At 54.2% G+C, this 25,736-nt stretch overlaps 2 protein-coding genes across 5 annotated transcripts in view; one reads left to right on the top strand and one right to left on the bottom strand.

Annotated features, from left to right (window-relative positions):
- The window catches only part of TRPM4 (transient receptor potential cation channel subfamily M member 4), a 33,382-nt gene extending 12,850 nt beyond the window's left edge, over positions 1–20,532 (bottom strand). For 2 of the 3 annotated variants that reach the window (XM_053915213.1, XM_024566313.3), the window contains exons 1-15: positions 20,404–20,532; positions 20,034–20,101; positions 15,398–15,572; positions 14,863–15,043; positions 14,517–14,680; positions 14,189–14,372; positions 12,751–12,812; positions 12,420–12,611; positions 12,019–12,118; positions 6,387–6,499; positions 5,727–6,095; positions 5,432–5,566; positions 1,618–1,747; positions 1,305–1,450; positions 308–420 (exon numbers count right to left, since the gene is read on the bottom strand). In XM_053915213.1, the coding sequence (XP_053771188.1) occupies positions 308–420; positions 1,305–1,450; positions 1,618–1,747; positions 5,432–5,566; positions 5,727–6,095; positions 6,387–6,499; positions 12,019–12,118; positions 12,420–12,611; positions 12,751–12,812; positions 14,189–14,372; positions 14,517–14,680; positions 14,863–15,043; positions 15,398–15,572; positions 20,034–20,101; positions 20,404–20,424 (2,153 nt within the window). In that variant the 5' untranslated portion in view covers positions 20,425–20,532. The remainder of the gene's footprint in view (positions 1–307; positions 421–1,304; positions 1,451–1,617; positions 1,748–5,431; positions 5,567–5,726; positions 6,096–6,386; positions 6,500–12,018; positions 12,119–12,419; positions 12,612–12,750; positions 12,813–14,188; positions 14,373–14,516; positions 14,681–14,862; positions 15,044–15,397; positions 15,573–20,033; positions 20,102–20,403) is intronic. The other variant, XM_053915214.2, reaches the window with a different exon arrangement.
- A 1,171-nt stretch (positions 20,533–21,703) lies between these two features.
- HRC (histidine rich calcium binding protein) lies at positions 21,704–25,652 on the top strand. Of its 2 annotated transcripts, XM_045200336.3 has the most exons (7): positions 21,704–22,631; positions 22,722–23,792; positions 23,871–23,941; positions 24,458–24,526; positions 24,757–24,811; positions 25,298–25,334; positions 25,520–25,652. In XM_045200336.3, the coding sequence occupies exons 1-7, from the start codon at positions 21,908–21,910 to the stop codon at positions 25,554–25,556; spliced, it is 2,064 nt and encodes a 687-aa protein (XP_045056271.2). In that variant the 5' UTR covers positions 21,704–21,907; the 3' UTR covers positions 25,557–25,652. The 2 variants fall into 2 exon arrangements, with proteins under 2 accessions (XP_045056271.2, XP_024422202.2); XM_024566434.4 differs by having other exon boundaries at positions 21,706–23,792.
- Positions 25,653–25,736: the final 84 nt, after the last annotated feature.

Raw genomic sequence — 25,736 nt, 5'->3', positions numbered from 1 at the left:
GTGAGAGAGGACTTCCCCAGGGATACCCAACTTCTTCACCCAGAGACACGCAGGAAGACAGACAGGTGGCCCCCTAGAGTCACCCCAAAGGGAACTGCCCCAGAGCCATGCCAGAAGGCAGAATTACTCCAATAGATACAGAGCCCTCCTCCGCCCCCAAAGCTCACCTCCCAGAACATTCCCCCCCCTTTGGGAGGGAAGGAGAGAGAACAAGGTGGGAAGCACTGGACAGACGGAAGGTGGCCAGACGTGAGCAGGAAGAGACACAGAGCACCCCCTCCTGCCAACCTGACCTCGGAGGACTGACCTGAATGTGATGAGGTTGGTGTAGATGAGTGGCGGGCAAAAGAAGGCGAGAACCAGGGCCCAGATGGGCGTGGTGCTGTCCATCTCCCCCCACCACTTCTGTGTCAGCAGAGACTGCGGATGTGGGGGAGATGAGGAGCCTGAGTCCCCACCCAGCCCCTTCCTGCAGCCCCCAGGCAAGAACTGGGCTGAGGCTCCAGAGCGCGGGGCAAGTGCTCTGCATGGAGACCCTAACAATTGGGGTGGGGACAGGCGGTCAAAGGCGAGGACCACCCTGCCGCAGTTTGAGCTGGTAGTGAAACAGCCCACATTTATGAACACAACGTGCCAGGTACTGGGCCAAGCACTTGCCATCGACTAGCTCACCTAACCTTCGCCACACCCCCAGGAAGACAGGTACAAATATTTCCTCCCTTTGCACAGATGGGGCACAGGGAGGTTAAGAAAGGGCCATAAATAGACCCCACCCGAGTTTAACTACTATGCGATGCAAAGGACTCTGGGTAATTCTTTGTAATGTCAATCAAGTCATTCCCACAGCTGAGGATGGAGCTTCCTATTGGGCTGAGCTGGACTTCTTGTCGGGGCTTCCCGAGAGAGAGGAATCCCTACGGGAGGAGTGGGAATTCCTAGACCAGAGTGTGTCTGTGTCCAGAAGGCTAGGAAATGGCCTGGTGAGGTCATTCCAGTCACTGCGACCTGGAACTAGGATCTCCTAAGGAACTGGGAGGAGCTTCCTGCGGGTCAGAGCTGGGATTTCCCACTAGTGTCACTAGGGATTCCTGTGAGCGGAGGGGACATTTCGGAGTGTGGGCTTTGCTGTGGCAGGGGCTGGGGCGTATCAGGGGAAAGGCAGCTTTTCTGGGAGAGGGTTGAGGCTCTCTGGAGGAGGGGTGGTCTCGAGGGGGGGAGGCTGGCCTGGACTGTGACCTGCCCGCAATGGCAGAGCGCACCTGGGGACCTGGGGACGGTTTGGAGGCTGGGTCTCAGTCTCTCACCTGCACTCCATCCTGTGCGAAGAAGGCACGGGCGTCAGCCTGCATGGCGAGCTGCAGGCAGGTGGCGTTCCCCCAGAACGGGCAGCGTCGGAGAAGCAGGCGAGCAGCCCAGTCCTCGCTGTTGTGGTAGCATTTGCCAAAGAGGTCTGGGAGCAGGGGATTGATGTGAGAAGAAGGAAAATGAGTAAGGAGACGAGGGGATGGATAAGGAGATTGAGGGGGCGGGGGCCGGGTTATGAGAGGACTGGGGAGAAAGACACACACCCCTTACTGGCGGCCCTGTGTGCCTGCCCCCCACCCTTCCCTCACGCACCAACACTTAGCCCCTCAAACTTGGCGGCCAGGTCCTTCCTCCGCGCTGCCTCCTCAGCCTCAGACTCCAGGCGCGCCAGCACTCGGAGCAGCAAACAGGCCCCGAGAGCTGAAGCCACGGCGTTGGAGCCCTGGAGGGACAGAGAGAGGTCATGGATAGGGTCGCAGTTTGGAGTGAGATTCACAGAAGGCTGAGGACAGGGAAGAAAGCCTGGGAGCAAGGGAAGGACCGTGGCCAGAGGTCAGAAATCAACCGGGGTCAGCAGAGGCCAAGGATAAAGTAATGTTTGTAGATGGATCTGGAAGAAACCAGACATCAAGGAAAAAAGCCGGAAGTCAGGCGGTTCAGAGATCAGGGTCTGGGGCTGCAGTTAGAAGGACATGAGAGGTTACAGACAGGCCAGGAAGCAGCTGGACATGAGGCCTAAAAGGGCAGAATAGAGGACTTCTACACCCCATCTCCCCACAAAAGCCACAAGAAACTGTCAGAATCAACTTTTTTAGAGTTCTGGAATCTAATATAAAACTTACAACAAATAGGACAGTGCTTAATGAAGACAGAAACTGCTGAATTTCAATAAAAAAAGCACTGTGACATTTTATCGTATTTCGCCGTGTATAATGCGCACCCGCGTTTTTGCCCCAAACATCCAGAGAAAAAAATCTTTCGTTTAAAATTTTTAATTCAAGTGTTTATTTATTTATATTTAGAAACAAAGCCGATTATCATCTTCCAGGGTATTATTTTGCGTATGGATATCGTTATTGCCTTCTAGAGTTACAGTTGTAAGGCATAAGCATAAATAAAAGAGCTAAAAACATTTATATAGATACAGAATTAGTCCTACCCTTGTATAACGCACATCCTTATTTTCCCCTCAAAAATCTGGGCCAAAAGATGCGCATTATACATGGCAAAATACGGTAACTAACCTGCTTACAATGGCCAACTCCCCAGCTCAGTGGAAGCCTTGAAGGTGTGGGTTTTCGGTACCAGAGGGAGCAATTCAGATCTTACTCTTAAATAACTGTGGTTGTGTGTGTGGACCTCGCTGGGGGCCCCCAGAACAACCAACTCAAGCCCTGGCTGCTGTGGCTCAGTGGACTGAGCACCTGCCTGTGAACCAAAAGGTCCCTGAATGGATTCCCAGTCAGGGCACACACCTGAGTTACAGGCCAGGTCCCCAGTAGGGGGCGCTCAAGAGGTAACCACACATAGATGTTTCTCTCCCTCTTACTCCCTCCCTTCCCCTCTCTAAAAATAAATAAAATCTTAAAACAAAACAAAACAAAAAAAGGAGCAGCTCAAGAGCTTGCCTTTCTTTCACAGTTCTTGGAGCTTCCCCAGGGCAGAAGTAGCCCCCAGATGGTGTTTGAAAGCATTTAAATATAAAGGTATTAACCTCAGCTTCCCTCTTACAATTCAAGAACAAAGACAAAGAATAGCAGCTTAGGCTTGTGATATACTGAACAGCTTGGGCGGGAAGAGACTGGGGAAGTAGATACCTGTGGGAATGGGGTTCGCAAAGCCCCCAAAGGTCCCTGGGGATCAAGGAGGCTAACCGCAGTACCACTGCTCAGAAAAGACCAGGAAAGCCCTAAGCTTTCATTCCTGGCTGACCTTCAGGCAACAAAAGCAGGAAGTGACAGTTAAGGTAGAATGGTAAACCCTGCCTATGTTGAAAACAGCGCCCACACAGGGTGAATCAGCACACTAGGGAGTTTGGGGTTTCCCCCCCCAAGCATTTAAGGAAATCTCTATCAAGTCACTAGTTGACCACTAAGCTAACAAAACAGGGACTTCAGTGGCCACATGTGACAAAGAATATAGACTTTACAAAAATAGCTTAGAGCCCTGGCTGGTGTAGCTCAGTGGATTGAGTGCTGGCCTGTGAAGCCAGGAGGGGTCACCGGTTTGATTCCCAGTCAGGGCATGTGCCTGGGTTGCTGGCCAGATCCCCAGTGGGGGAGATGCAAGAAGCAACCACACATTGATGTTTCTCTCTCTCTCTCTCTCCCTCCCTTACCCTCTAAAATAAATAAATAACATCTTTTTAAAAAAATAGCTTAGAGCCCTGCCGGTGTAGCTCAGTGGATTGAGCACCGGCCTGCAAACCTAATGGTCTCAGGTTAGATTCCCAGTCAGGGCAGAGGCCTGGGTTGCAGGCTGGTACCCAGCTGGGGACATCTGAGAGGTATCTGAGAGACATCCAATCCATGTTTCTGTCCCTCTCTTTCTCCCTCACTTCTCCTCTCTCTAAAGTAAATAAATCAATAAATCTTTTTTAAAAATAGCGTAGAAAGGCCACTAAACAAACAACAACCCACAACAAGAAACCCTGGAGGAAGGGATTAAGCTGCTATCCAGAGTTGCCAGATTATAATATTCGAAATGTCCAGTTTTCAACCAAAAATTATGATGTGTACAAAGACACAAGAAAGTATGGTCCATTCACAGGAAATAAAAATTAAAAACGGTCCCTAAGGAAGCTCAGACTACACACAGACTTTAACTCAACTGCCCTAAATATGCCCAAAGAGCCAACGCAAGTAATGCACAGACAACTAAAAGAGCCCAGTAAAGCGATGTCTTACCACACAGAGAATATAAATAAAGAGTGAGAAATTATAAAAGTAACCAAATAGAATTGCTGGAGCTGAACAGAACAATAACCGAAATAAAAAAGAATGTACTAGAAAGGCTCAACAGCAGCTTTGAGGAGGCCAAAGAAAGAATTTTTGAACTTGAACTTTTCACAGAGTCCGTGCGTCCATCAACAGATAAATGATAAACAAAATGCAGGACCATCAGACAGGGGAATATTAATCAGCCTTTAAAAAGGAGGAACTTCTGATACGCACCAGCTAGCGCATGGATAGACCCTGAAACACCATGCTGAGTGAAGAAAGTCAAATGGAAAAGGCCACGTAATATATGATGCCATGTATATAAACCATCCCAAATAGGCAATCCATGGGGACACAGAGTAGATCGGTGTGTACCAGGGATTATCAGGAGTGATGCTTAACAGATCCGGGCTTCCTTCGGGGAGCCCATCACAATGCTGGGAACTAGGTAGAGGGGCTGGTTGCACCACATCATGAACGTACAATTTGAAATGCTTAAACCGGTGCGGTTGATGTTATATGAACTTCCCATCGATGACCAAAATCTATATTTAACCCATGACCTGATACGCTGAAAAAACCCAGCGCTGAAGGAGTCCTGTCGAGATATTTCTCTAGAATATAGACATAAAAATAAGCTCTATCTGAGATCCTATTGGAATTCCATAACTTTTTTTTTTTAACTCTGCACACTTCCTCAATGGGTCCCAACACCTCTATCCCACCTGCTGAAGTCCAAGACCCGCCCCAACCCCGGCTGCCTGCAGGACCTCAGCTTTACCGACTTCTGCTCCCTCGCCTCTAGTTTTGCACCTTCTGCATTGCAGCTACAACAACGCATCTGAATTGCAAGGGTACCCATGTTTAAACGGCTGCCCTCCGCTACAGGATGACGTCTAACTTCCTCGTGCAGGCAGCCATTTGAACGAATGAGACCGATTCACATGTATGAACAAGGGGAAAGGCCCAATACATACCGTTAATGGGAAAAGCAAGTTACAAGAAAAGCACGATATGGAAAAAAAAGGAGAAGAAAAGGAAGCAGCAGCAGCTGGAGTCACATATGGGGAATAGAGGCCCAGGCGACACCAGCGGTCAGGGGAATCGTATTGCGGGGACCCTGGAGTCTGGTGAACTAAAGGACAAGGGTGCTGGGGAGTGGCGTCCGAGATCAAGTCAGCACTCACTATCTCCCAGAAGTACAAGGCCATCTGAGCCCTGTTCAGTAGCAGTGCCCAGAGGAACAGGTCACTCCAGGGGGTCTGACCGAGGACAGCGTCCAGCATGAGTTCCGAGGTGGCCCTGACTGAGAGCAGCAGCGACTGCAGGCGAGGGAGGGGTGGTGAGGATTGGCCCCGCCCCAATCGCCAGCCCCACCCCAGTTCCTTCACACAACCTGTTGTCTGGCCACACCCCCTCCCAACGTAGCTCCACCCCCAGGCCCTTCTGGGTGTTCCCCACCCAGCAACGCCCAGTCCTTACGCTCTCCGGGCAACCACGGTCGTTCTCCCTGCAGTCGTGGTCGCGGTTTCGGTGGGGATCCCCGGTGGCCCAGGCGTGGTACCTTGGCGCGCACATCTCACCTAGCAGCAGCCGAAGTACCTGCCCCACGTTAGGGGGTCGCGGCTCTGCAGAGGGTTTAAGGACTGGGGTTTTGGTGCCCGCGCCGTGCGACGCCTGGTCCAGAAGGCTTCGGATGAGCGAGCTGGGGGGCGCCGCGTTGTAGAGCTGGGCCAGGCGTGTCGGGGTCAGGAAGTGACACAGGCTGAGGCCGTGCGAGATGAGCAAGCGCACGAACTCTGGCCGGTCATTCAAGAGGGCATCCTCGAGGGAGGCCTCCAGGTGGACAGACTGGCAGGGGTGGGACAAGGAGAGACAGAGAGAAGGCCAGGTGAGGTCAGAGGTTAAGAACAAGAGATGGGTGTGCAGAACGGAGTGACAAAATGGATGCATGTATGAATGGATGGAGATGGAGGGGACAAGATGGGACAGATGGACAATAAGAGATGGGTGGACAACTAAGAGAAAACTGGAAGGCCATAATGGAAGACTGAGACAAATGTCAGGGAGGCAGGAGGATGCATCCCCTTTGTCGGGACCCCCCTCTTGCCCCCCCTTCCCCGGTAGGTTCCAAACCCTCACCCGCCATTGGATGTCACCCCGGAAGAGTTCACTCTGGGCAATGTCCACACGGTTCCAGGCCACAGCCAGACGCAGCTCGTCCAGGTAAGCTGAGGCCTCGGAGCTCCCACAGGCTGCAAGGGGGAGAGGGGGAGGGGGCAAGAGTCAGGGGGAAGGTGGGAACATCTGGGGAATGTCTGTTTTGCTTCTTTTGGGGGTGCCTGACATTTAGATTCCATATAAAGGGAGTGTTATTGGGCAGTCTGAGGTCTTCAAGAAGCCAGGTTATTACAAGCAGAAGGTCAATCAAGTCAGGGGCAGAGCACAGACCAGCTGTTTAGAGGCCCTGAGAAAGAGAGGGAATCATTCATCATTTTACACGGATTGAGGAAGGTTGTGGACCAGGCAGTGGGAGAATACGGTCCCCGCCCTGAAGGAGCTCATTCCAGGAAAACATATCCTGGAATGACATAACCACCCTTAGAGGTGAGCAGAGCATGGGATCAGGGTCCAGGGGAGGCTGCATTCACAGAGGTTTGAATGATTCAAGAAGCCTCGTACAGGATGGGCACTGAGAATGGGCTTATTTTCTTTAAAGATTTTACTTATTTTTAGAGAGAAAGAGAGAGAGAGAAACACCCATTGGTTGCCTCCTGCACACACCCCAACCACGGAATCAAACCGTTAACTCAGTCATGTACCCCCACTAGGAATCAAACCGGTGACCTTTCGCTTTGAGGGACGGCACACAACCAACTGAGCCCCACCAGTCAGGGTGAGTTGGGGCTTTTGAAAGATGGGTAGGACTCCCTGGCTGGTGTGGCTCAGTGGACTGAGCCTGGGAACCAAAGGGTCACTGGTTCCATTCCCAGTCAGGACACATGCCTGGGTTGCATGCCAGTTCCCCAGAAGGGGGCACGCGAGAGGCAACCACACAAGGATGCTTCTCTCCCTCTCTTTCTCCCTCCCTTCCCCTCTGTCTAAAAATAAATAAATAAAATCTGTTTTAAAAAAAGTTTTTCACTAGCCATCAGAGAGATGCAAATTAAAACCACAATGAGGTACCATCTCACACCAGTCAGAGGGGCCAACATAAACAAATCCACAAACAAATGTTGGAGAGGATGCAGAGAAAAGGGAACCCTAGTGCACTGTTGGTGGGAATGCAGACTAGTGAGGCCACTGTGGAAAACAGTATGGACTTTCCTCAGAAAACTAAAAATGGAACTGCCCTTTGACCCAGTAATTCCACTACTGGGATTATACCCTAAGAACACTGAAACACCAATCCAAAAGAACCTGTGCACCCCAATGTTCATAGCAGCACAATTTACAATAGACAAGTACTGGAAGCAACCTAAGTGCCCATCAGCAAATGAGTGGATCCAAAAACTATGGTATATTTACACAATGGAATTCTACGCAGCAGAGAGAAAGAAGGAGCTTATACCCTTTGCAACAGCATGGATGGGACTGGAGAGCATTATGCTAAGTGAAATAAGCCAGGAGGTGAGGGACAAATACCATATGATCTCACCTTTAACTGGAACATAAGCAATAGAAGAAAAAAGCAAACAAAATATAACCAGAGACATTGAAGTTAAGAACAATCTAACAATAGCCAGGGGGGAGTGGGGTGGGGACAGTGGGAAGAGGGGATTACAGGAACTACTATAAAGGACACATGGACAAAACCAAGGGGGAGGGTGGAGGTGGGGGAGGGAGGTGGGTTCAGCTGGGGTGGGGTGAAGGAATGTGGAGAAAAGGCATACAACTGTAATTGAATAACAATAAAAATTAAAAAAAAAAGAAAAGAATAAAAAAAAGTTTTTTAAAAAGAAAGTATGACGGGTAGGATTTGAAGGTATGCATCTAAGGTGAAAAAAGAACCTTCGCGGCAGCAGCAGCTTGAGCAAAGGCCGGGGTGCAGGAAAACACAGAATGTGACCCCAAACACGGGACAGTCTGATTCCCTGAAACTTGGGGTATGCGTGAGAGGAAACAGGGGACAGTAACAGAAAAGGAGACTGGAAACAATCCGGATATTAGAGGGACTCCGGAAGACACCGGAGGTCCTTAAAAGAAGCAAGGAAGATCGAGAGGCCTTTAAAACTCAGGCCCAACAATTGCGTGGATGCAAAGCGCGTGCCCTCCGCAGGAGCCTGAGCGGTGGGAAGCGCGCAGGGGACCCCGGAAGCAAAGCCCCCTCTGGGCGCTGCTGCGTCTCGGGGCACTCGGCTATGGCGTTACTTTTCCCTTCTGTCTCCGCTAGCTCCACATCTATCTCCAAAGCAGAGGAAGGACTTTGTCTCGTTTCGGCCCTTCCAGCAATTGGCGTGGCAGGGCTAGGGCGTCTAGTGGAGAGGACTTGGGCAATGCGCTCGGAGGCCAGTCCGATCCCAGCCCCGCCAAACCCGACTGAAGGACTTCGGACGAGCCTCGGGAGCCCCAGTTTCCTCGTCTATAAAGTGGGAATGCTAATGGGAAACCCACTTGGGAGCATTGCCATCAATACAAATTGTAGGAAGAAGTCCCGAACCGGGAGACTCTGAGGCTTGACCAGCGTAACCCCGAAGGCTGAGAGCTGAGGAAACACAGGCCCTGAGAGGGGTAGTCACATGCCCAGGCCCACACAACTTCAGATTTCTTCCCAAAACCCAGACGCACGTTCAGGCTGCGATTTTCTGAGTCTGGATCTCCCCTACTTTCCTCACAGTTTCCAGAGAGGAAAAAATACTTAAATACCTTACATTATATTCTGCCTTCACACGTGACAGCGGGCCTTCATGCTCACCCTGTCCCGTACTGAGCTCAGGAGGGTTCCCCAAAACCGATCTTCGCCTGGGTCCTCCCTCTCAGAGACAGCAGCTTTGCCCCAACTCCAGTCAACAAGGTGGACCCCCAGGTGCTGTCTGGTCATTCTCTTCCTTTCTTTTTTTTTTTTTTTAATGTTGGTTTATTTTTCTTTAAAGATATTATTTATTTATTTTTTAGAGAGAGGGGAAGGGAGGGAAAGAGGAAGATAAACATCAATGTGTGGTTGCCTCTTGCGTGCCCCCTACTGGAGACCTGGCCCCCAACCCAGGCATGTGCCCTGACTGGGAATCGAACCCATGACCCTTTGGTTCGCAGCCCACGCTCAACCACTGAGCTACACCAGCCAGGGCCTCTCTCTTCCTTTCCATAGCTCATCAGTCCCCAGGCCCTACCTCTCCGGCCCCCTGACTCTATCTCTGAACCCAAGAACTGTCCCCATGGCCCCGGCTCCCTCCCATCCCACCACCATCGCTGCTTTCTCTTCCTGTTTCTCAATTTCTCCCCTCTAGTCTGCCCTCTCCTGATCCCGGAGGGTCCTTCTCTACACAGAACTGACCCTGTCCCTCCCATGCATCTCAGGACAAAGTCTCAGCTGAGGTCCTGGGTGGTCTGGCCCCGCCTACCTCAATGGCTGTCTCAAGCCACCCTGACGTCTCCCCCAGACACAGCCCATGCAGTGGGCTTGAGAGTCAGGCAGACCTGAATTAAAGCCTAAAACCTGTTACCTTTGTGACCTCGGGTAAGTCACTCCCCGCCCCGTGCCTCCATTTCTTCATCTGCAAAGTGGGGAGCCAGTCCTAGCAGGCAGTGATGGAGGCTCAGGGGCAAAAATGCACGCCAACTGCTCAGCACAGCGCCCGGCTCGCACTAGACTCTGAAAGAGTCTTTGTTCCCTCCCTGCTTCCTCCCTCACCCGCTGGAAACCCCATCCATTCGACTCAGCTATCGCGGAGCCACTCAGCCAGCTCCAATTTCCCCAGCAGAGTAGGATCACTTCCACTTCTGCGGACGATGGGCTGACTTACAACACCCCCAAACCGTGTCTTACTGAGCTGCTGCTTTGCTCCCAAGAAGCTCATACATTAAATTCATACATTAACTTCCGTAAAGAGAGGCAGACTTCCCCACTCTCATCCTCCATGTAAGGATGTCCCCACAAGAAATAGAATCACTCTAAGCCCTGGCTGGTGTGGCTCAGTGGATTGAGCGCTGGCCTGCGAACCAAAAGGTCGCTGGCTCAATTCCGAGTCACGGCACATGCCTGGGTTGCAGGCCAGGCCCCCAGCTGGGGTGTGCGAGAAGCAACCGATAGATGTATCTCTTGGGGATTGCTGTTTCTTTCCCTCTCTCCCTCTCTTCAAAAGCAAAATAAATATTTAAAAAAAAAATGAAATAGAATCACTCTAAGAAGAGCTCCCATTTTGCACCCCACCCCCTCCACCGGGAGCTGGCACTGCCCATAAGCTGCCTCCCAGGCTCATGACACTCCCGCAGGCATTATCTCCATTTTTCAGAGAATGAAACTAAGATTCGAAGAGGGTGAGTCTCCTCCTCAAGGCCACATGGCCGGGAAGGGGCCAAGCTGGTGTCCAAGTTCAGCTTTCTCCTACTCCAAAGTCAGAAGTAACAGCTCTTTCTGCCACCACAGAACAGGGTGGATACAACCGGAGTGGGGCCTGGGGCTGAGAACACATTACAAATTGATACTGTGCTGCTTGGGACTTCTTATCTAAGCCAGTTTTTTCTCCATAATACTCTTCTGACACCCACAACCCCACAGAGCCCTGGGAGTCCCCGCCACCACTTACTTATCCCGCCTCCTCATCTTACCAAGTCCCAGTTCTATTGGTTGTTCAAGGTCCAATTTACATAGCACTTTCTCCTTGCATTTTCTGCCCTCATTGGCTGTGCTTCTTCCCCTAAACTTTTGTCTCACATTTCCTTTTAGGTTGTGTCCAAACACCCCTGGCAAGGATCCTTGAGTGCAGGATAAGGATCTGCTCTAAGCTCTGGAGCCTGGGATGATGTTTGTGGAATGAATAAACTAGCCCCATCCTCGGCTTCTACCGGGTGGCCAGTGTGCTCTTGACCTTGGTTTTCTGTCATTCATTCCCCTAGTGGAATATCAGGAGGTCCTCACTGGGAGTCAGCGCTCTGGCTCATCTCTGACTCCTCCACCCTGCAGTGCTGTAAACGTACCAGAGCAAGTGGGAGAGGAAGAAGGGGTGCGTGGATGAAGAGACGGATGGATGGGTGGGTGGAGGGAAGGATGGACAGAGAGACAAAAGATGGATGGATGGAAGAATCGAGAATGAATGAAAGAAGGGGTAGGCGGAAAAATCAATGTATGTATGTATGGATGGATGGATGAATGGATGGATAGATGGATGAGTGTGTGGATGGATACTTGGAGGGATGGATGGATGGACAGACGGACGGATGGACAGATGGATAGATGGATGGGTGTATGGATGGATACTTGGAGGGATGGATGGATGGACAGACGGACGGATGGACAGATGGATAGATGGATGAGTGTGTGGATGGATACTTGGAGGGATGGATGGATGCACAGACGGATGGATGGATGAGTGGGTGGGTAGGTGGATCGATGGATAAACGGATCCAACAGAAAGAAAGCATTGTGTGTTGGAACACAATGAAAGTATCGTGGGAAACCACGCAAAGCCTCAATAAACCATGTGAAGGAGAATGATAGAGAAAGAGATCAAAAAGGGGCACAGCCTTGGATTAGAGAACAGTTAAGCGCCCAGGCCAGGAAAATTGTTAAAAGTTGAGTACAGGGAGTGGGAGAATTTGGGGGCCCCAGTCTTACCCTTGACAAGAGCCCTCAAAACGACAGTCTCAAATTCCTCAGGGCCATCCTCAGACGAATAGACTGTCAGCAGCTCCTTCCGGGTCATGATCCTCTCCACCTGCAGAATACCAAATTCCGCACCCCAGCCCAACTCTGCCTGGGCCCTTCCCACAGAGACACAGGCGGCCTTTGGGACCTGGTATCCTAGGTGCCCAGCACCCGCTACTCCCAGAACCCAAGAGTCCAGGCCCCAAGGCCTCTCCTCCCTCAGACCCACAAATCTGAGTCCCCATCACCCTCTTCTCTTGGATCCAGGACTCCAAGCCCTCAGCGAGCACCCTCTTCTCTCAAGACCCAGGAGCCTGGGTCCCCAGCCCCCCTCTATCTCAGGACCCAGAATTGGATCCCTGATGTCATACCTGTGCCTGCAGGACCTCGGGATCCCCATCGGGGAAGAAACGCCTAATCCGATTTCGGGCGTCACCTCGCCTGCTCCCTCCATTCCCTGGTGCCTGAGTGTCTTCCAAGATCTCCGCCAGGCAGTCTGCAGCTCCCCCAGACCCAGCCACCAGGAGGCAGGGGAGCTGAGCCTGGGTGGCATCCTCTATCCGCTACCAGATAGAGCGGGGAGCGAGGTCAGGGAAGGCAGGTATTCACCCCACCTGAAGTACAGGTCCCCAGGCCCCTCCCCCCGGGGAAAGGCAGGGCCCGCGCCCGCAGCCCCTGAAACCCATGTCTGGGCCTCTATACCTTCAACATCTTCTCATCACCATCGATGAGGAGGAGGAGGACAGGGATGTCAATTCCAGTCCCTGTGGAGAGAAGACAACGGGGGGCTTGGTCACCTCCCCCAGCCTTCACAAGGATGGTAGACAACATTTGCTGAAGTCCCCAGGGCCAATGTCCACTTCTGCCTAATCCTCAGTCCTGAGGCTCCTGGGAACTGTCCCGTCTTTGAGCACATGGGGAGGAGCCAGATTTTGAAGTGGAGAGGTCAGCGGTTGCCAGGGGCTGGGGTACGAAAGGAACAAATGCCTTCCAGGTGACAAACTGTCCTGTGTCCTGACCGTGGGAATGGCCACATGAATCTATGATCGTAGAACTGCGCATCCCCTGCGAATTAAGTTTTTTTGTATGACAATATTTAAAAAAGTCTAAAGCCACCAAAAAGCTAAGTAAAGTTTAAGAATGAAGCAAAATGTTTGCAAAGAAGAAGTTTTTATTTTAGTTGGTATTCTTCCTTAGACATGTTTCTGTTTTATCAATTTCTGCCCCTGTCTTTTTATTTCCTTGCTTCTACTTTCCCTGGATTTGATTTGTTGTTTTGTTTCTATGGTGTTGTTTTTTTTTTTAATCCTCACCCAAGGACATTTTTTCATTGCCATTAGAGAGAGAAGAAGGGAGAGGAAAAAACATCAGTGCGAGAGAAAAATGTCTATTAGTTGCCCCCTGTATGCACCCAAACCAGGAATCAAACCCACCGCCTAGGTATGGGCCCTGACCAGGAATCAAACCTGCAACCTTTCAGTTAGAGGATGATGCTCCAACCAACTGCGCCACACCAGCCAGGGATGTAGGGTTTTCTTAACTGAAGGTTTCAATCATTCATTTTCGGTCTTTCTTCTCTGTTTGGATAGTATGCATTTAAATCTATGAATTTCCCTCAAGTATTGCATTAGCTGCATCTCAAAAGTGTTGGTATGTCACATATTTGTTCAAAATATTTTCTAACTCTTTTTTCTTCTTTCACTCGTGGGTTATTTACAAACTACAACTCAGGCCGTGGCACAGATGAGTCGCACAGAAATAGTGTCGAATATAAGAAGCCAGGCTCTAAACGGTGCCTGAGTGAAGCACGAACCCGGGTCTGAGCAGCTCCCTGACGTTCGGGGCAGGATAGGGCGACCCCTGGGGGCCGGCAGGACAAGGCTTCCGGAGGGGCTAATACTCTGTTTCTTGATCTGGGTGCTTGTTGCATAAGCGAGTTCAATTTGTTAAAAAATTCATCAAGCTGTCCACTTTTGTGTGTTTTAGATTTCAGATAGATTTTCTACCACACAGCGAATGACGGGGGACGGCCTTGACCGTAGGAAACTCCTACTCGTCCCAAACGCCAAATTTCGACCACAGCGGACCACTGGGATCCTGAGCCTGGGACCCTGCGTCGCGGGTGGAGGAAGCCACTCACCTCCCACGCCTGTCTTCTGCCGGGAGATGCAGGACTCGAAGCCCAGGCGGAAGCGGTTCTCCCCGCCCAGGCGGCCGTGGGTGCCGTCGTCCACCAAGAGGAAGGCCGAGTAGTTGTAATCAAGAGGAAACTGGACCCCGTCCTCAGGGTCGCCCCGCCACAGGTAACTTGCAGGGAATGAGCCCTGGGGGACAAGGGACCAGACCAGGGAGTCTTTCCATCAGGGCTTGGAGTCTGGGCCTCCAGCCCCTCCCCCCTCGGACCCGGGAGCCCTGCTCCCAGCCCTGCCTCCCTCAGATCCCTCCTTTACCAAGACCCTGGGTCCCACCTTGGGGTTGGTGAGGGCCTCTCTATTGCGAACCACACCCCAGGGGGCCACGCCCATGGCCACCACTTTGGTGGCCCCCGTGCTGGCTGTCTGGTGGTCCCGCACTGCTACCCCAACATGCCGGCCGATGCCTGCGTGCAGTCCCCCGGTGACAATCCAGGCCCCTACACAGAGACACAGAGAGTGGTGGCAAGGTCCAGAAACACACCAGTGTGGAGAGAGAGAGAGAACAGAGAGACTAAAACCCATACGCAGAGATGCAGGCGAGAGCACCCCAGAGAAGCGGGTGGGCGCGGGAGGCGAGCAGCCAGCCCCGCCCAGGAGGCCCCTCCCCCCCCTCAGTCACCTGTGCTCTGGGCGGCCCGCACCAGCCCTCTTCGCAGCAGGTCCTGCAGCCAGGTCTGGAGGATGGGGCCCCCCGACCCCCCCAACACTGACACCACCAGGTTCGGGGCCTGGAAGCCCCATGTGCGCGTGACCAGACTATAAACTGTGGCTGGGTCCGTGCGGTCAGACAGCCGGAGGAACTGTGGACACAGGGGAGGGGAGGACACAGGGAGGGGACAGACGGCAAGAAGGGGACAGAGACACAAAGAGGATGACAGAGACCAGGGGTAGGGACAGAGACCCAGAGAGGGTGGGGACAGAGACCCAGAGACAATGAAACAGAGATCCAGAGTGGGGGAAGGGGAGAGATCCAGAGAGAGGGGGGACAGAGGCTCAGAGAGAAGGAGACAGAGACCCAAAGAGAGGTGAAGAAAGGGATGGGCAAACGGGGAGACACAGTGTTCAGCTGGGGTGCCCCCAGACCCCAGCTCAGAGCCCCTGTGGCATGCAGCCCCACTCGCGACCCTGGCCCTGCCCAGGCATGCAAGCCTCACATGGCTGGCCTTGCGGCCGGCACCCAGGAAGTCCAGCTCCCCGTAGGCATCGGTGGGCTTCTCCGTAGTATGTGAGTCACTGTTCCAACTGGTCACCATGGCTGCCCCGAAGGCATCCTCCACAGCCACTGATGGGTGGGCACTCCGGGGACACCCACACTGGCATAAGGTCCCTCTGAAGGGAGGGATAAGGGGCAGCATGAACCCCAGGGGTGTCCCCACAGCCCCAAGCATCCTGGGAGAAGTGTCCGTAGTTTTGGCTGCTGACCCTGGCCCCGCCCCTTCCTGGCTCCAGCCACCGGAGGGAGACCCTGGGCTGGAGGAGACACAACCCATGTGGCCCACAGTGGAAGCTGCAGTGGCCCAAGGAAGCCAGGGCAGTGGGGTCTGTGGGGTCCTGCCCTTACTGGACCTGCAGAGTCCCCGCTGCCCCCAGTCCACACAGAGTATATTCACCATGAAAAGGAAAATCCAGAGAGAGATTCAGAGAGCAGGCACAGGCTGGAGGCTAAGGCAGCTAGCTGTGTGACTTTGGGCAAGTGGCTTCACCTCTCTGAGCTACATGTCCTCCCCAAATGAAAAGACAATCATCTCCTCGGGACTAAGAGGACCAATGACCTAATGCAATGTTCCCGGGAATGACGGCTGCATACCGGACCCTACGTGAACTCCACACCGAGCCTTAAATGACCTTGAATAACACAGTGAGATAATCGTTCCTTTCTCAGGCCTGATTACCGTCAAGGAGAGAAGCTCCGCTGGTGCGAGATAGCCTGAATGTCCAGCCCTTTGCCATTCTTTCTTTTTAACACAGAAAAGCCAGCTTCAGACGCAGAAAACTGGGCTGGCAAAAACCACATGCAGTGAGAGGGGAAAAACCTTTCTCTGCTTTTTATTGTAATTGTCTTTAACGGCTTGCTTCTTTCTCTGTGCGGTAAACGGACCGCAGGTGACACTTTCTTCCCTAAATAAACATACAAGTAGCCCTTGTAGGCGATTGGCACCAGAGTTTTAAAGAACATGGAATGGAACGTGGGTGTGGGGAATGAGGGCTTTAGTTGCAAGTGTCGCAAAGTCTCTTTGATCCGGATTCCAGAAGGGACTCAGACCGAGGGGAGGCCTGCCTTTATAAACAGAGTGAGCTGAGACTTAAGGACCAATTCTTTTTTTAAGATTTTATTTATTTTTAGAGAGAGAAGAAGGGAGAAAGACAGGGAGAGAGAAACACTGATTGACTGCCTCTCCCGTGCCCCCACCTGGGGACCCAGCCCACAACCCAGGCGTGTGTCCTGACTGGGAATTGAACCAGAAGGCCCTTTGGTTCGCAGGCCGGCACTCAGTCCACGGAGCCACGCCAGCCAGGGCTTAAGGACCAACTTTATGGAAAGGACGGCACGGTGGTACATGGATTCAGTAAGAGCTGTGAAGACAAGACTTCGGTCAACAAAAGGATGGCCGCCCTGGCCAGAGTGGCTCAGTGGGTTGGGCATCGTCCCACACGGCTAAAGGTTTCTAGTTTGATTCCCAGTCAGGGCACATGTCTGGGTTGCAGCTGGTTCCAAGTTGAGGCGTGCGAGAAGCAGCCAATCAGTGTTTCTCTCCCTTCCTTTCTCCCTCCCTTCCCCCCTCTCTAAGAATAAATAAAATATTTTTTAAAAGAAAAGAACAAAAGAATGGCCACTGGACCCACACACAGGACGAACAGAATACAATACACTCAGCCCAGCTCCTAGCACACTCCTCCCCATCTGAGTCTACCTCCAGGCTCCTGGCATGCCTCAGTTTACCCACTTGATCCTTTCACCCATCTCAATCCCATTTGTGGAGTCCCTCATTCTCTTCCATCTTCTTCCCACTAGCCCTTCCTGCAAAACTGATTCATGGAATGTTCCAGAACCTGAGCTGTCAGATACAGTAACCCCTGGCCACATGGGACTCTTTATATTCAAATAAATTAAAATTAAATACAGTTAAAAATTAAGTTTCTTGGTCGCTCTGGTCAGGTGCCAGGGGTGCTTTACCGGATGTGGGTGTAGAACGTCTCCACCTTCGCAGAAAGTTCTGGTGGACAGGGCTGGCCAACTCCCCGCTGCACTTCTCACCTCCCACCCTCCTCTTTCCTCTCAGTGTGGCCACCGAAACTGAAATTGCTCCTGATAAGGTCAGCAATTACCTGCAAGTCCCCAAATACAATGGCCTCTATTCAGGTTTCATCTGACGGTTACAAAGTGGCACAGGCCACAGCTGAAAGGCTCTGGTTCTAGAAACCCTTTTTTTTTTTTTTTTTAAGATTGTTTACACTACTGCTTTTTATGATTTTATTTATTTATTTTTAGAGAGAGAGGAAGGGAGGAAAACAGGGAGGGAGAGAAACACCCACGTGCAAGAGATACATCGATTAGCTGCCTTTGGCACGCCACAAAGTGGGGACCCGGCCTGCCACCCAGGCATGTGCCCTGACTGGGAATCACACCTGCGACCCTTCGGTTCCCAGGCTGGCACTCAGTCCACTGAGCCACCAGCTGGGGCTAGGAAACCTTTTCCTTGGCGGTGCACATCTGCACCCCTAAGTGGCTCTGTCCCTCCCTCCTCTGTGGCTTTCTCTCTGTGCCTCACTTGAGTGTAGGTGTCCCCGGATCCAGGAGCACAGGGCTTCCCAACATGAGTCTCAAATTCCACGCCCCCAGGGGCCAGGCAACTTAAAGGGAAGAAGCATCAGGTGGAAAGTAAGTGGCTGTACCAGACAACGGTGACTTTAAGCATGCAGAAACAGGTTTTTTCAAGCTGCGCTTCCATTAAAAAAAAAAATTAGTCATAGAATTAATTGCAAGTTTGCAGCCTCCCTGACTTTACACTTCTCCCCCTTACCATCTCACCTACTTCCAGTTTCCATTACCGCTGACACCTAGGCTTAGTCCCCAGCCTCCCGCTCTGGGTCCCAGACCCAGGTCTGCAGTGCCCCGGGGTCCCCCTGGGCCCCTCCAATTCACTAGATTGCACACTGAGCTCTGAAAATTTATATGAACCTGCCCATCCTCCTGGGTCCCTCATCGTGGGAACAAGCCCACTGTCTCCCAGTCCCCAGGTCAAATGTCCAGGAGCCACTCTCCTTACTCCCCAAATCCATCTCTCCCCTTCCTGTCTGTGTCCCACAACCCTGGCCTGGCTCAGGCCTCTTCCCCTCCCACCTGGACCCTCGACCAACCTCCTCCCTGGCTTCCCGAACTCCTACGCACCCTCACATGGCCCCCACAGCGTCTTTCCCCACCCATAGCTGAGCCTGCCCCTTCTGTGGGTCCCCAGCAGCCTAGGACAAGGTCCCAGAACCTCAGGGTGGCATTTGAGGCCCCGGGAGTTCTGACCCAGCCAACCTCTTGGGTCTCCCCTAACAATGCTCTTGCACCCTGTCCTTTGGTCCATCTTTAGGCCACTGCGCATAGTCAGTAAGGGCAATTTGCACATGCTGTTCCCACTCCTGGAATCACCTTCCGACTTCCTGTCCCCAGCCCACATTCAGCTGTCAAACTGCACGCATCCCTCCAATGTCATCTCACTGCCCTTCCTGTAGAAGACATTAGTGACACCCTGTCTCCTGCCCAGCCTCAGCCAAACGCCGCCTCTGGGCTCCCACGGGGCCCAGGGCCACGACCTTTGCAGCTTCCATCTCCTTGCCTTACGGCCGCCCTCCTCCCACCAGACCCAAGGTTCCTAAACTTTCTTGACCACGCTCTCCTGTCCACCAGTAAGTTTGAGCACTCGCCCCCATAAACTTGTATCTGTTCATTTGTACATAACTGCAAGCCAGACTACATCCATATAATACGTTCACAACAAAATACACGAAATTAGGACTGTTGACATTTCCCACGCCCCAAAGATCGTCTTGAGAATAACGAGAAAGCCAGAGCCCACTTGAGCGACCGACCCTCGCTGAAAGCCGGGAGCCGCTCACGTGGTGTCCTGCCACCCAGCAGGAGCTCGGGGCCTGCACGGGCAGGGCTTGCTCCCTTCCCATGGGAGTTGCGCACATTTCTCGGCGCTTACCAGGCGCCGGGCACTGTTCCAGCCACAGCTCACAGCACAAGCGTTCAGTTCTCACGATAACCCCAGCAGGTAGGGTCTGCTTTTCTGCCCGGAAGACAGACAGACAAGGCCCCAAGAGGTGCACTGATTTGCACAAAGCCACACAACACGTGTCCCCAGGTAAAATTTAAACCCAGGCAGGGCCTGGGCTCCTGAAAAGTGTGCTGTCGTGGGAGCGCTGAGTGACGCTTGCTGGGGTGGACAGATGAATGGATGGATGGATGGATGGATGGATAAAACAGAGACAGCCGAAAAGGAAAGACGCAAAGTGACGGGAGACTGAGACCAGGGGAAGCGAAGAGACGGAAGCGAGTCCTGGCGCTTTAACACTGACCCAGAGCGCGAGCACGGGAAATTCGAAGTGTCTGCAGAGACCCAAACCCTCCCCCCAGGCCAGCGCACTTCAGGGAACGCCCTTGGACTTATCCCCAGGGTCAGGAATGGGGGGTGGGGCAGAGGGTGGGATCTGCGGTGGGCGGGGTCAGCGGTCTGGGAAAGCCGCAGGCGCCGCTGGGCCGGCGGGCAGGGCAGGTCCCCAGCGCAAACTCCTCACCCTGGATCTCCCGTGTCCACGATGAATGTCGTGCACGTCTTCTTCTTAAAGATCTTGGGGATCCAACTCTGCGGACAGGAACAAGGGGTGGGGATGGGATGCCTCCAGTGCAGTCCCACGGGGCACGGAATCCCTCACCCCGTGCCCTACCGCGGGACCAGGATTCAGGGACCCCAGCGCCCTCCGCCCCTGGACTCAGGAGTCTCGGCCGCCCTCCCACAGTCCTCCTCCCGGCCATGCCCAAGGACCCAGGAGTCCAGGCCGTTTCAAACCCCTTCTTCGTCGGCCTCCAGCACCCTCCTCTCTGAGAACCGGGAGACCAGGCGCCCGGCTCCCTGCTCCCTCAGACCCCAGGGGTCGGCCACTGTACCTGTTCCTTCGGGCCCACCATGCTGCCACAGCCGCCGCAACCTATTCGGCTCCCTACATTCCCTCCACCAACCCCGATTTCAGATCCGCCCTGAACAAACCGGATCTGCCACTTCCCATCCCATCCTGAGGCGGGCCAAGGTCGGGGAGGCGGGGCGTCTCCGAGATGCGTAGAGCGGGAGGCGGGGCAAAGGGCCGGCCAGGACTGCCCATCAGTAGGAGACCCGCAGAGAGACAAGTGACAGAGACTTAGAGAGAGGGGACCGAGACCCAGAGAGCGGGAGAAAGAGACTCAGAGGGGACGGAGACCCAGAGAAAGGGAGCAAGAGATCCAGAGAGAGGGACAGAAACTCAGAGACCCACAGAGAGGTGACAGAGACTCAGAGATGGGGGACAGAGACCCAGAGAGGAAATGCCAGAGACAGGGAAGGGGCATATTGACCCAGAGGGGCAGACGAAGACTTGGGTGGGGGGCAGACACTCAGAGTGGGAGGGAAAGACAAGCCAAAGAGTGAGGGGAGGCAGAACCCTGAGGAGGGAAAACAAGGGCCCTGAGGGGGTGAGTGACAGAAGCCATGAGAGAGAGGGAGACCCATAAACAGGAGTGGGGCCCACAGAGCTGAAGTGACAGGATGACATGGGAGATATTGACTCACAGACAGGCAGGGCCACATGTCTCTTGCCAACTCTCTCTGACAGGGACAGCTGCAGCCTCCTGGGTAACCTGAGCCCCCAGCTGTATTTATAGCCCTGGCCTGGCTGCCGCCCCTGCCCCCAGATCTGAGTTCCAGGTACCAGAGGTCACGGGTGCGTGTGCTGGGGGCAGGTTTCCTTTTGCCCCTCTCCCAGGCCTCCAGGTTGGCATCCACTCTCGCAGCAAAGTATCCTCTTCAGGCCAGGAACCCCCCAGATTCTAACCCTGGATCCTTTCAAGGCAGTGGTCGCACCTATCAGGTTCATCTCTCCTAACCGCCCCCCCACCCCCCACCGGCTGCCCCAGGCTCCTCCCACTTGGCCCAAGACAAGTCTAGCTGTTGTCTTTGCAGCTGCCAAACATGAACTTGTTGGTAGTCCAAAGTCAAGTCCCTTGGCACCCAGGAGACTGGCCAAGGAGGGACCCCTTCACCCACCCTTACCAGCTGGGAGGAGGAGGAGGAGGAGCAGGAGGGGAAGGGCAGGCGGGTCTGACCCAGAATAACTCAGGGCTGAGAGTAAATTTAGCCACAGAGAGAGGAGAGGAGAGACCCTATTGGCTGGGCAGTGGGAGGGAGGGCCCAAGAGGGGGGTCAGGGGGCTCCTGAGACTGCCTCACAGGGGTGTCCAGAGCCAGCCGCAAGGGCCAGAGGAAGGCAGACAGGCAAACACAGAGAGGGACCCAGCAAAGGAAAGACACGGAGAGGAAGAGACAGACCCAAAAAGAGACAAGGACCCCCAACATTCATCCGCAGAGCCACGAGTGGAGACCAGAGCCAGCCTGGGAGGAGGTCTGCTGCCTGTCCGTCCCCATGGGCCACCGTGGGCCATGGCTGCACACCTCTCTCCTCTGGGCTGCTGTGGCCAGCCTGCTCCTCCCCCCAACTATGACCCAGCAGCTGAGAGGGGCCGGGCCCGGGCCCAGCAACTGGAACAACAATGCAGGCGTCTCGGGGCCCTCAGAGGACGGGTCAGGTGAGTTTGGCCACCCCACACACAGCCACAGAAGCTACAGGGATGAGAACGAGGCTGTGTTCACAGACAGCGGGCATCGATTCTGGAGTCACGGAGACCGTGGAGAAGAGGATGAAGGTATCTCCAGGGAATACAGTCACCGACCCCAAGGCCACAGGTTCCAGAGCCATGAGGCTGGAGACGAGAACGTCTCCGAGGAGGAGGTCTTCCCAGGGCACGCTCAGCAGGCGCACGGGCACCGAGGCCACGGGAATGAAGATGGAGGTGATTCAGCAGAGGGTGGGCACCACTTCCCCAGCCACAGGAGCCTCGGCCATCCAGCTGAGGATGAGGACGAGGTTGTGTCCAGTGAGTATCCACAGCGTATCATCAGGCATGCACACCGGGGCCACGGAGAAGAAGATGATGAAGAAGAAGATGAGGAGGATGTTTCTACTGAGTACAGACAGCAGGCTCACACACACCGAGGCCACAGAGAAGAAGGAGATGGTGATGATGATGACGGTGATGATGATGATGATGTCTCCACTGAGTACAAACACCAGGCCCACATGCACCGAGGCCACAGAGAAGAAGAAGATGAAGATGATGATGGTGATGATGATGATGATGTCTCCACTGAGTACAGACACCAGGCCCACATGCACCGAGGCCACAGAGAAGAAGAAGAAGAAGAAGATGGTGATGATGATGACGGTGATGATGATGATGATGTCTCCACTGAGTACAGACGCCAGGCCTACAGGCACCGAGACTACAGCAAGGAAGAGGATGAAGATGTCTCAGATGAAGGTCACTATCATGTCCCTGGCCACAGACGCAAAGAAGAAGAAGAAGAAGAAGAAGAAGAAGATGATGATGATGATGATGTCTCCACCGAGTACGGACACCTGGCCCACAGGCACGGAGCCCACAGGGAGGATGATGTCTCTGGTGAACACCGCCATCGTGAGCCCAGCCACGGGCACCGAGGCCATGAAGACAAGGAAGGTGAGGGTGAGGATGAAGCTGTGTCCACTGAACATTGGCTCCAGGTTCCCAGACAGACTCACCACGGCTTTGAAGATGAGGAGGAAGGGATCATGGTCAAGTTCAGTCACCATGTTTCAAGCCACCAGCCAGAAGGCCACAAGAGCGCTGAGAAGTACTTCCCAGAGGAGTATAAAACAGAAGTCTCTGGCTATCGCCACCACGAAGTCCCCAAGGAAGAAGATGAGGACAGCTCTGCCAAGCTTGGCCACCAGCCTCCCAGCCATAGACCACAAGGCCACAGGGATGAAGGGAATGGCCAGAGAGCGTCCAGCGAAGAGATGAGCCACCAGCTCCCAGAATCCACAGGGGTCCAGGATAGAAGCCATGTTGGGGAAAGAGACTCTGAGGAAGAAGACAAGGAAGACCATGGCTCCCATGAGGAAGAGGATGAAGGTTCAGAGCAGGGAGAAGAAGGCACCCACCATGGCAGCCCGGACCGGGAGGATGAGGAAGATGAGGAGGAAGGTCATGGCCTCAGCCTGAGCCAGGAGGATGAGGAAGAAGAGGATGAGAGGAGAGAAGAGAGGGCTGAGGTTCAGGCCCCACTGAGCCAAGCCCACCAGGAGGAGGAAGATGAGGAGGGGGGGCTGGAAGAAGATCAGATCCCCTTCACCATCATCCCCAAGCCCCTGGCCGGGAGGGAGGCGGCTGGAGGTGGCTCCAGTCAGGAGGAGAGTGGTGAAGACGCCAGTAAGTGCTCTGGCCTGGTGGGAGCGGGGAGGAGCCGAGGGGGACTGGATCACTGTCGCCCTCCTCTCCCCCGCACAGGTCCCCAGGATGCCCAAGAGTACGGGAACTACCAGCCAGGGTCCCTGTGTGGCTACTGCTCCTTCTGCAATGTATGTCCCCAGCCCAGGGTCATCCACCAAGCGGTCCCTGGAATTTGTCCCAGGGCCCTGGGGTGCCTTGGAAGGGCTCTGAGCAAAGGAAGGGCAGGGACAGTTCCAGGTGAAGAGAGACACTTCTGGGGCCACGTAGGGGACAGACTGGAGGCCGGGAGGCAATGAAGGAGGCTAGGGCAACGGTCCAGGAAGGAGAGGGGGAGGCCAAGGCCTGAATTGCCCCAGTGGAGGTGGGGAGAGAGGAAGGCCCTTGACCACGAGTGGCGGGAGGGGGTGACCCTGGAACTAGAGACTGATGGGCTGTGGGGAAATAGAGAAGTGGGTGAGGAGAGCATCCTCAGGTCCAGCCCACAGTGATGGGGGAACACGGATCCCCCGCCATAGGAAATCCAGCAGGGAGCAGTGGGTTTGCGGGAAGGTGCTGAGCTCAGTGTTGGCAGTAATGGGGTGGGGGCCGGGCAGGGTGGAAGACGGGCGGTGGCTCCTGTCTAATCAGGCGGCTCCCGCCTGCAGCGCTGCACTGAATGTGAGAACTGTCACTGTGACGAGGAGAACATGGGAGAGCACTGCGACCGGTGCCAGGTGAGGCATGCCCCAGTTCCGGGCTCCACGCAGCCTCAGGACGGCCCGGGACCAAAGGCGCACCCCCAGCCCCAACTCCTGGCCTCCGACCAAACCACTTACCCCGATGCAGCCTGGACCCCACACTCCATCCTGCCTCTGACCTTTACTTACCCGGAGCTAGACTCCTGCCTGACTCTGCCCTTGACCACGCCCGGCCACTCACTCGTTCTCCCCATGCTCATCCCCAGCATTGCCAGTTCTGCTACCTCTGCCCGCTGGTCTGCGAAACTGTCTGCACTCCTGGTGAGCGTGGTGGGCGGGCTCAGGGGAAAACCGAGGAAGGGGCGGGGCCCAGCGAGGCGCTATCCGGTGGGGGCGGAGCCAAACTGAGGGGAGGCATTGGAAGGTTGTGGGGTGAGGCCAGGTGTGGAAACTTTGGCCGGGGCTGAGAATGTGTGGTTGGGGAGGGGCGAGCGCGGAGGGGCGGGGCCTGGGCAAAGAGGGGGTTGGACAAGATGCTGAAGACTTAGAGCCGGGAATGCGTGCAGGGTTTAGGGGCGGGCCTAGAACTGAGTGGGCGGGGCCAAAGCAAGAAGAATTTGAAGGACCGGGGCTACTGGAGAATGGGGACACCTAGAGCTAGGATGAGCGAGCTGGACCTTCAAAGGAGTCCCAGTGGAAGAAATTCGGTCTGGGGAAGAAATTCGGAAAAGAGGGCAGAGTTAGCTTTGAACCTGGACGCAATGAAAAGTGAGGCCCCTCAAGCCTGTTCTCTCTTCTCTCCCACAGGAAGCTACGTCGACTACTTCTCCTCGTCCCTGTACCAGTAAGTGTGCGGAAGGGACAGTTTAAGGGCCCGGTTTAGAGAGGCGCTGTCCGGCTGAGTTAGTGGACCACCCTAGGACTCCACTTCCCCGTCGGCAAAATGGGAAGGTTAACTATCCCTCAGCGCCCTGGGAGGAGCTTTGGACACTTCAGTTATCTAACTAACCTTTTCGTCCTCCTCTCCAGGGCCCTGGCGGACATGCTGGAAACTCCGGAACCCTGACCCGGACGCGCAGCGCAGACGCACCTCCCTGGCCCTCCAGCACCTCTCCACAAGTCCTATTTATTTCTCTGAATAAACGTGCTCCCCGAAACCTCATTGTTAGGCGTAGGGTCTGGCATCTCGGGGCTTCGGGGAACGCGGGTGGTGACTGGGGACTTGAACTCATGGGTCTGAGGGAGG

The sequence above is a fragment of the Desmodus rotundus genome, chromosome 12, assembly GCF_022682495.2.
Source record: "Desmodus rotundus isolate HL8 chromosome 12, HLdesRot8A.1, whole genome shotgun sequence".
Classification (NCBI taxonomy): domain Eukaryota; kingdom Metazoa; phylum Chordata; class Mammalia; order Chiroptera; family Phyllostomidae; genus Desmodus; species Desmodus rotundus.
Note: the sequence above shows the minus strand (reverse complement) of the source record. Positions and strands in the feature narration are given on the sequence as shown.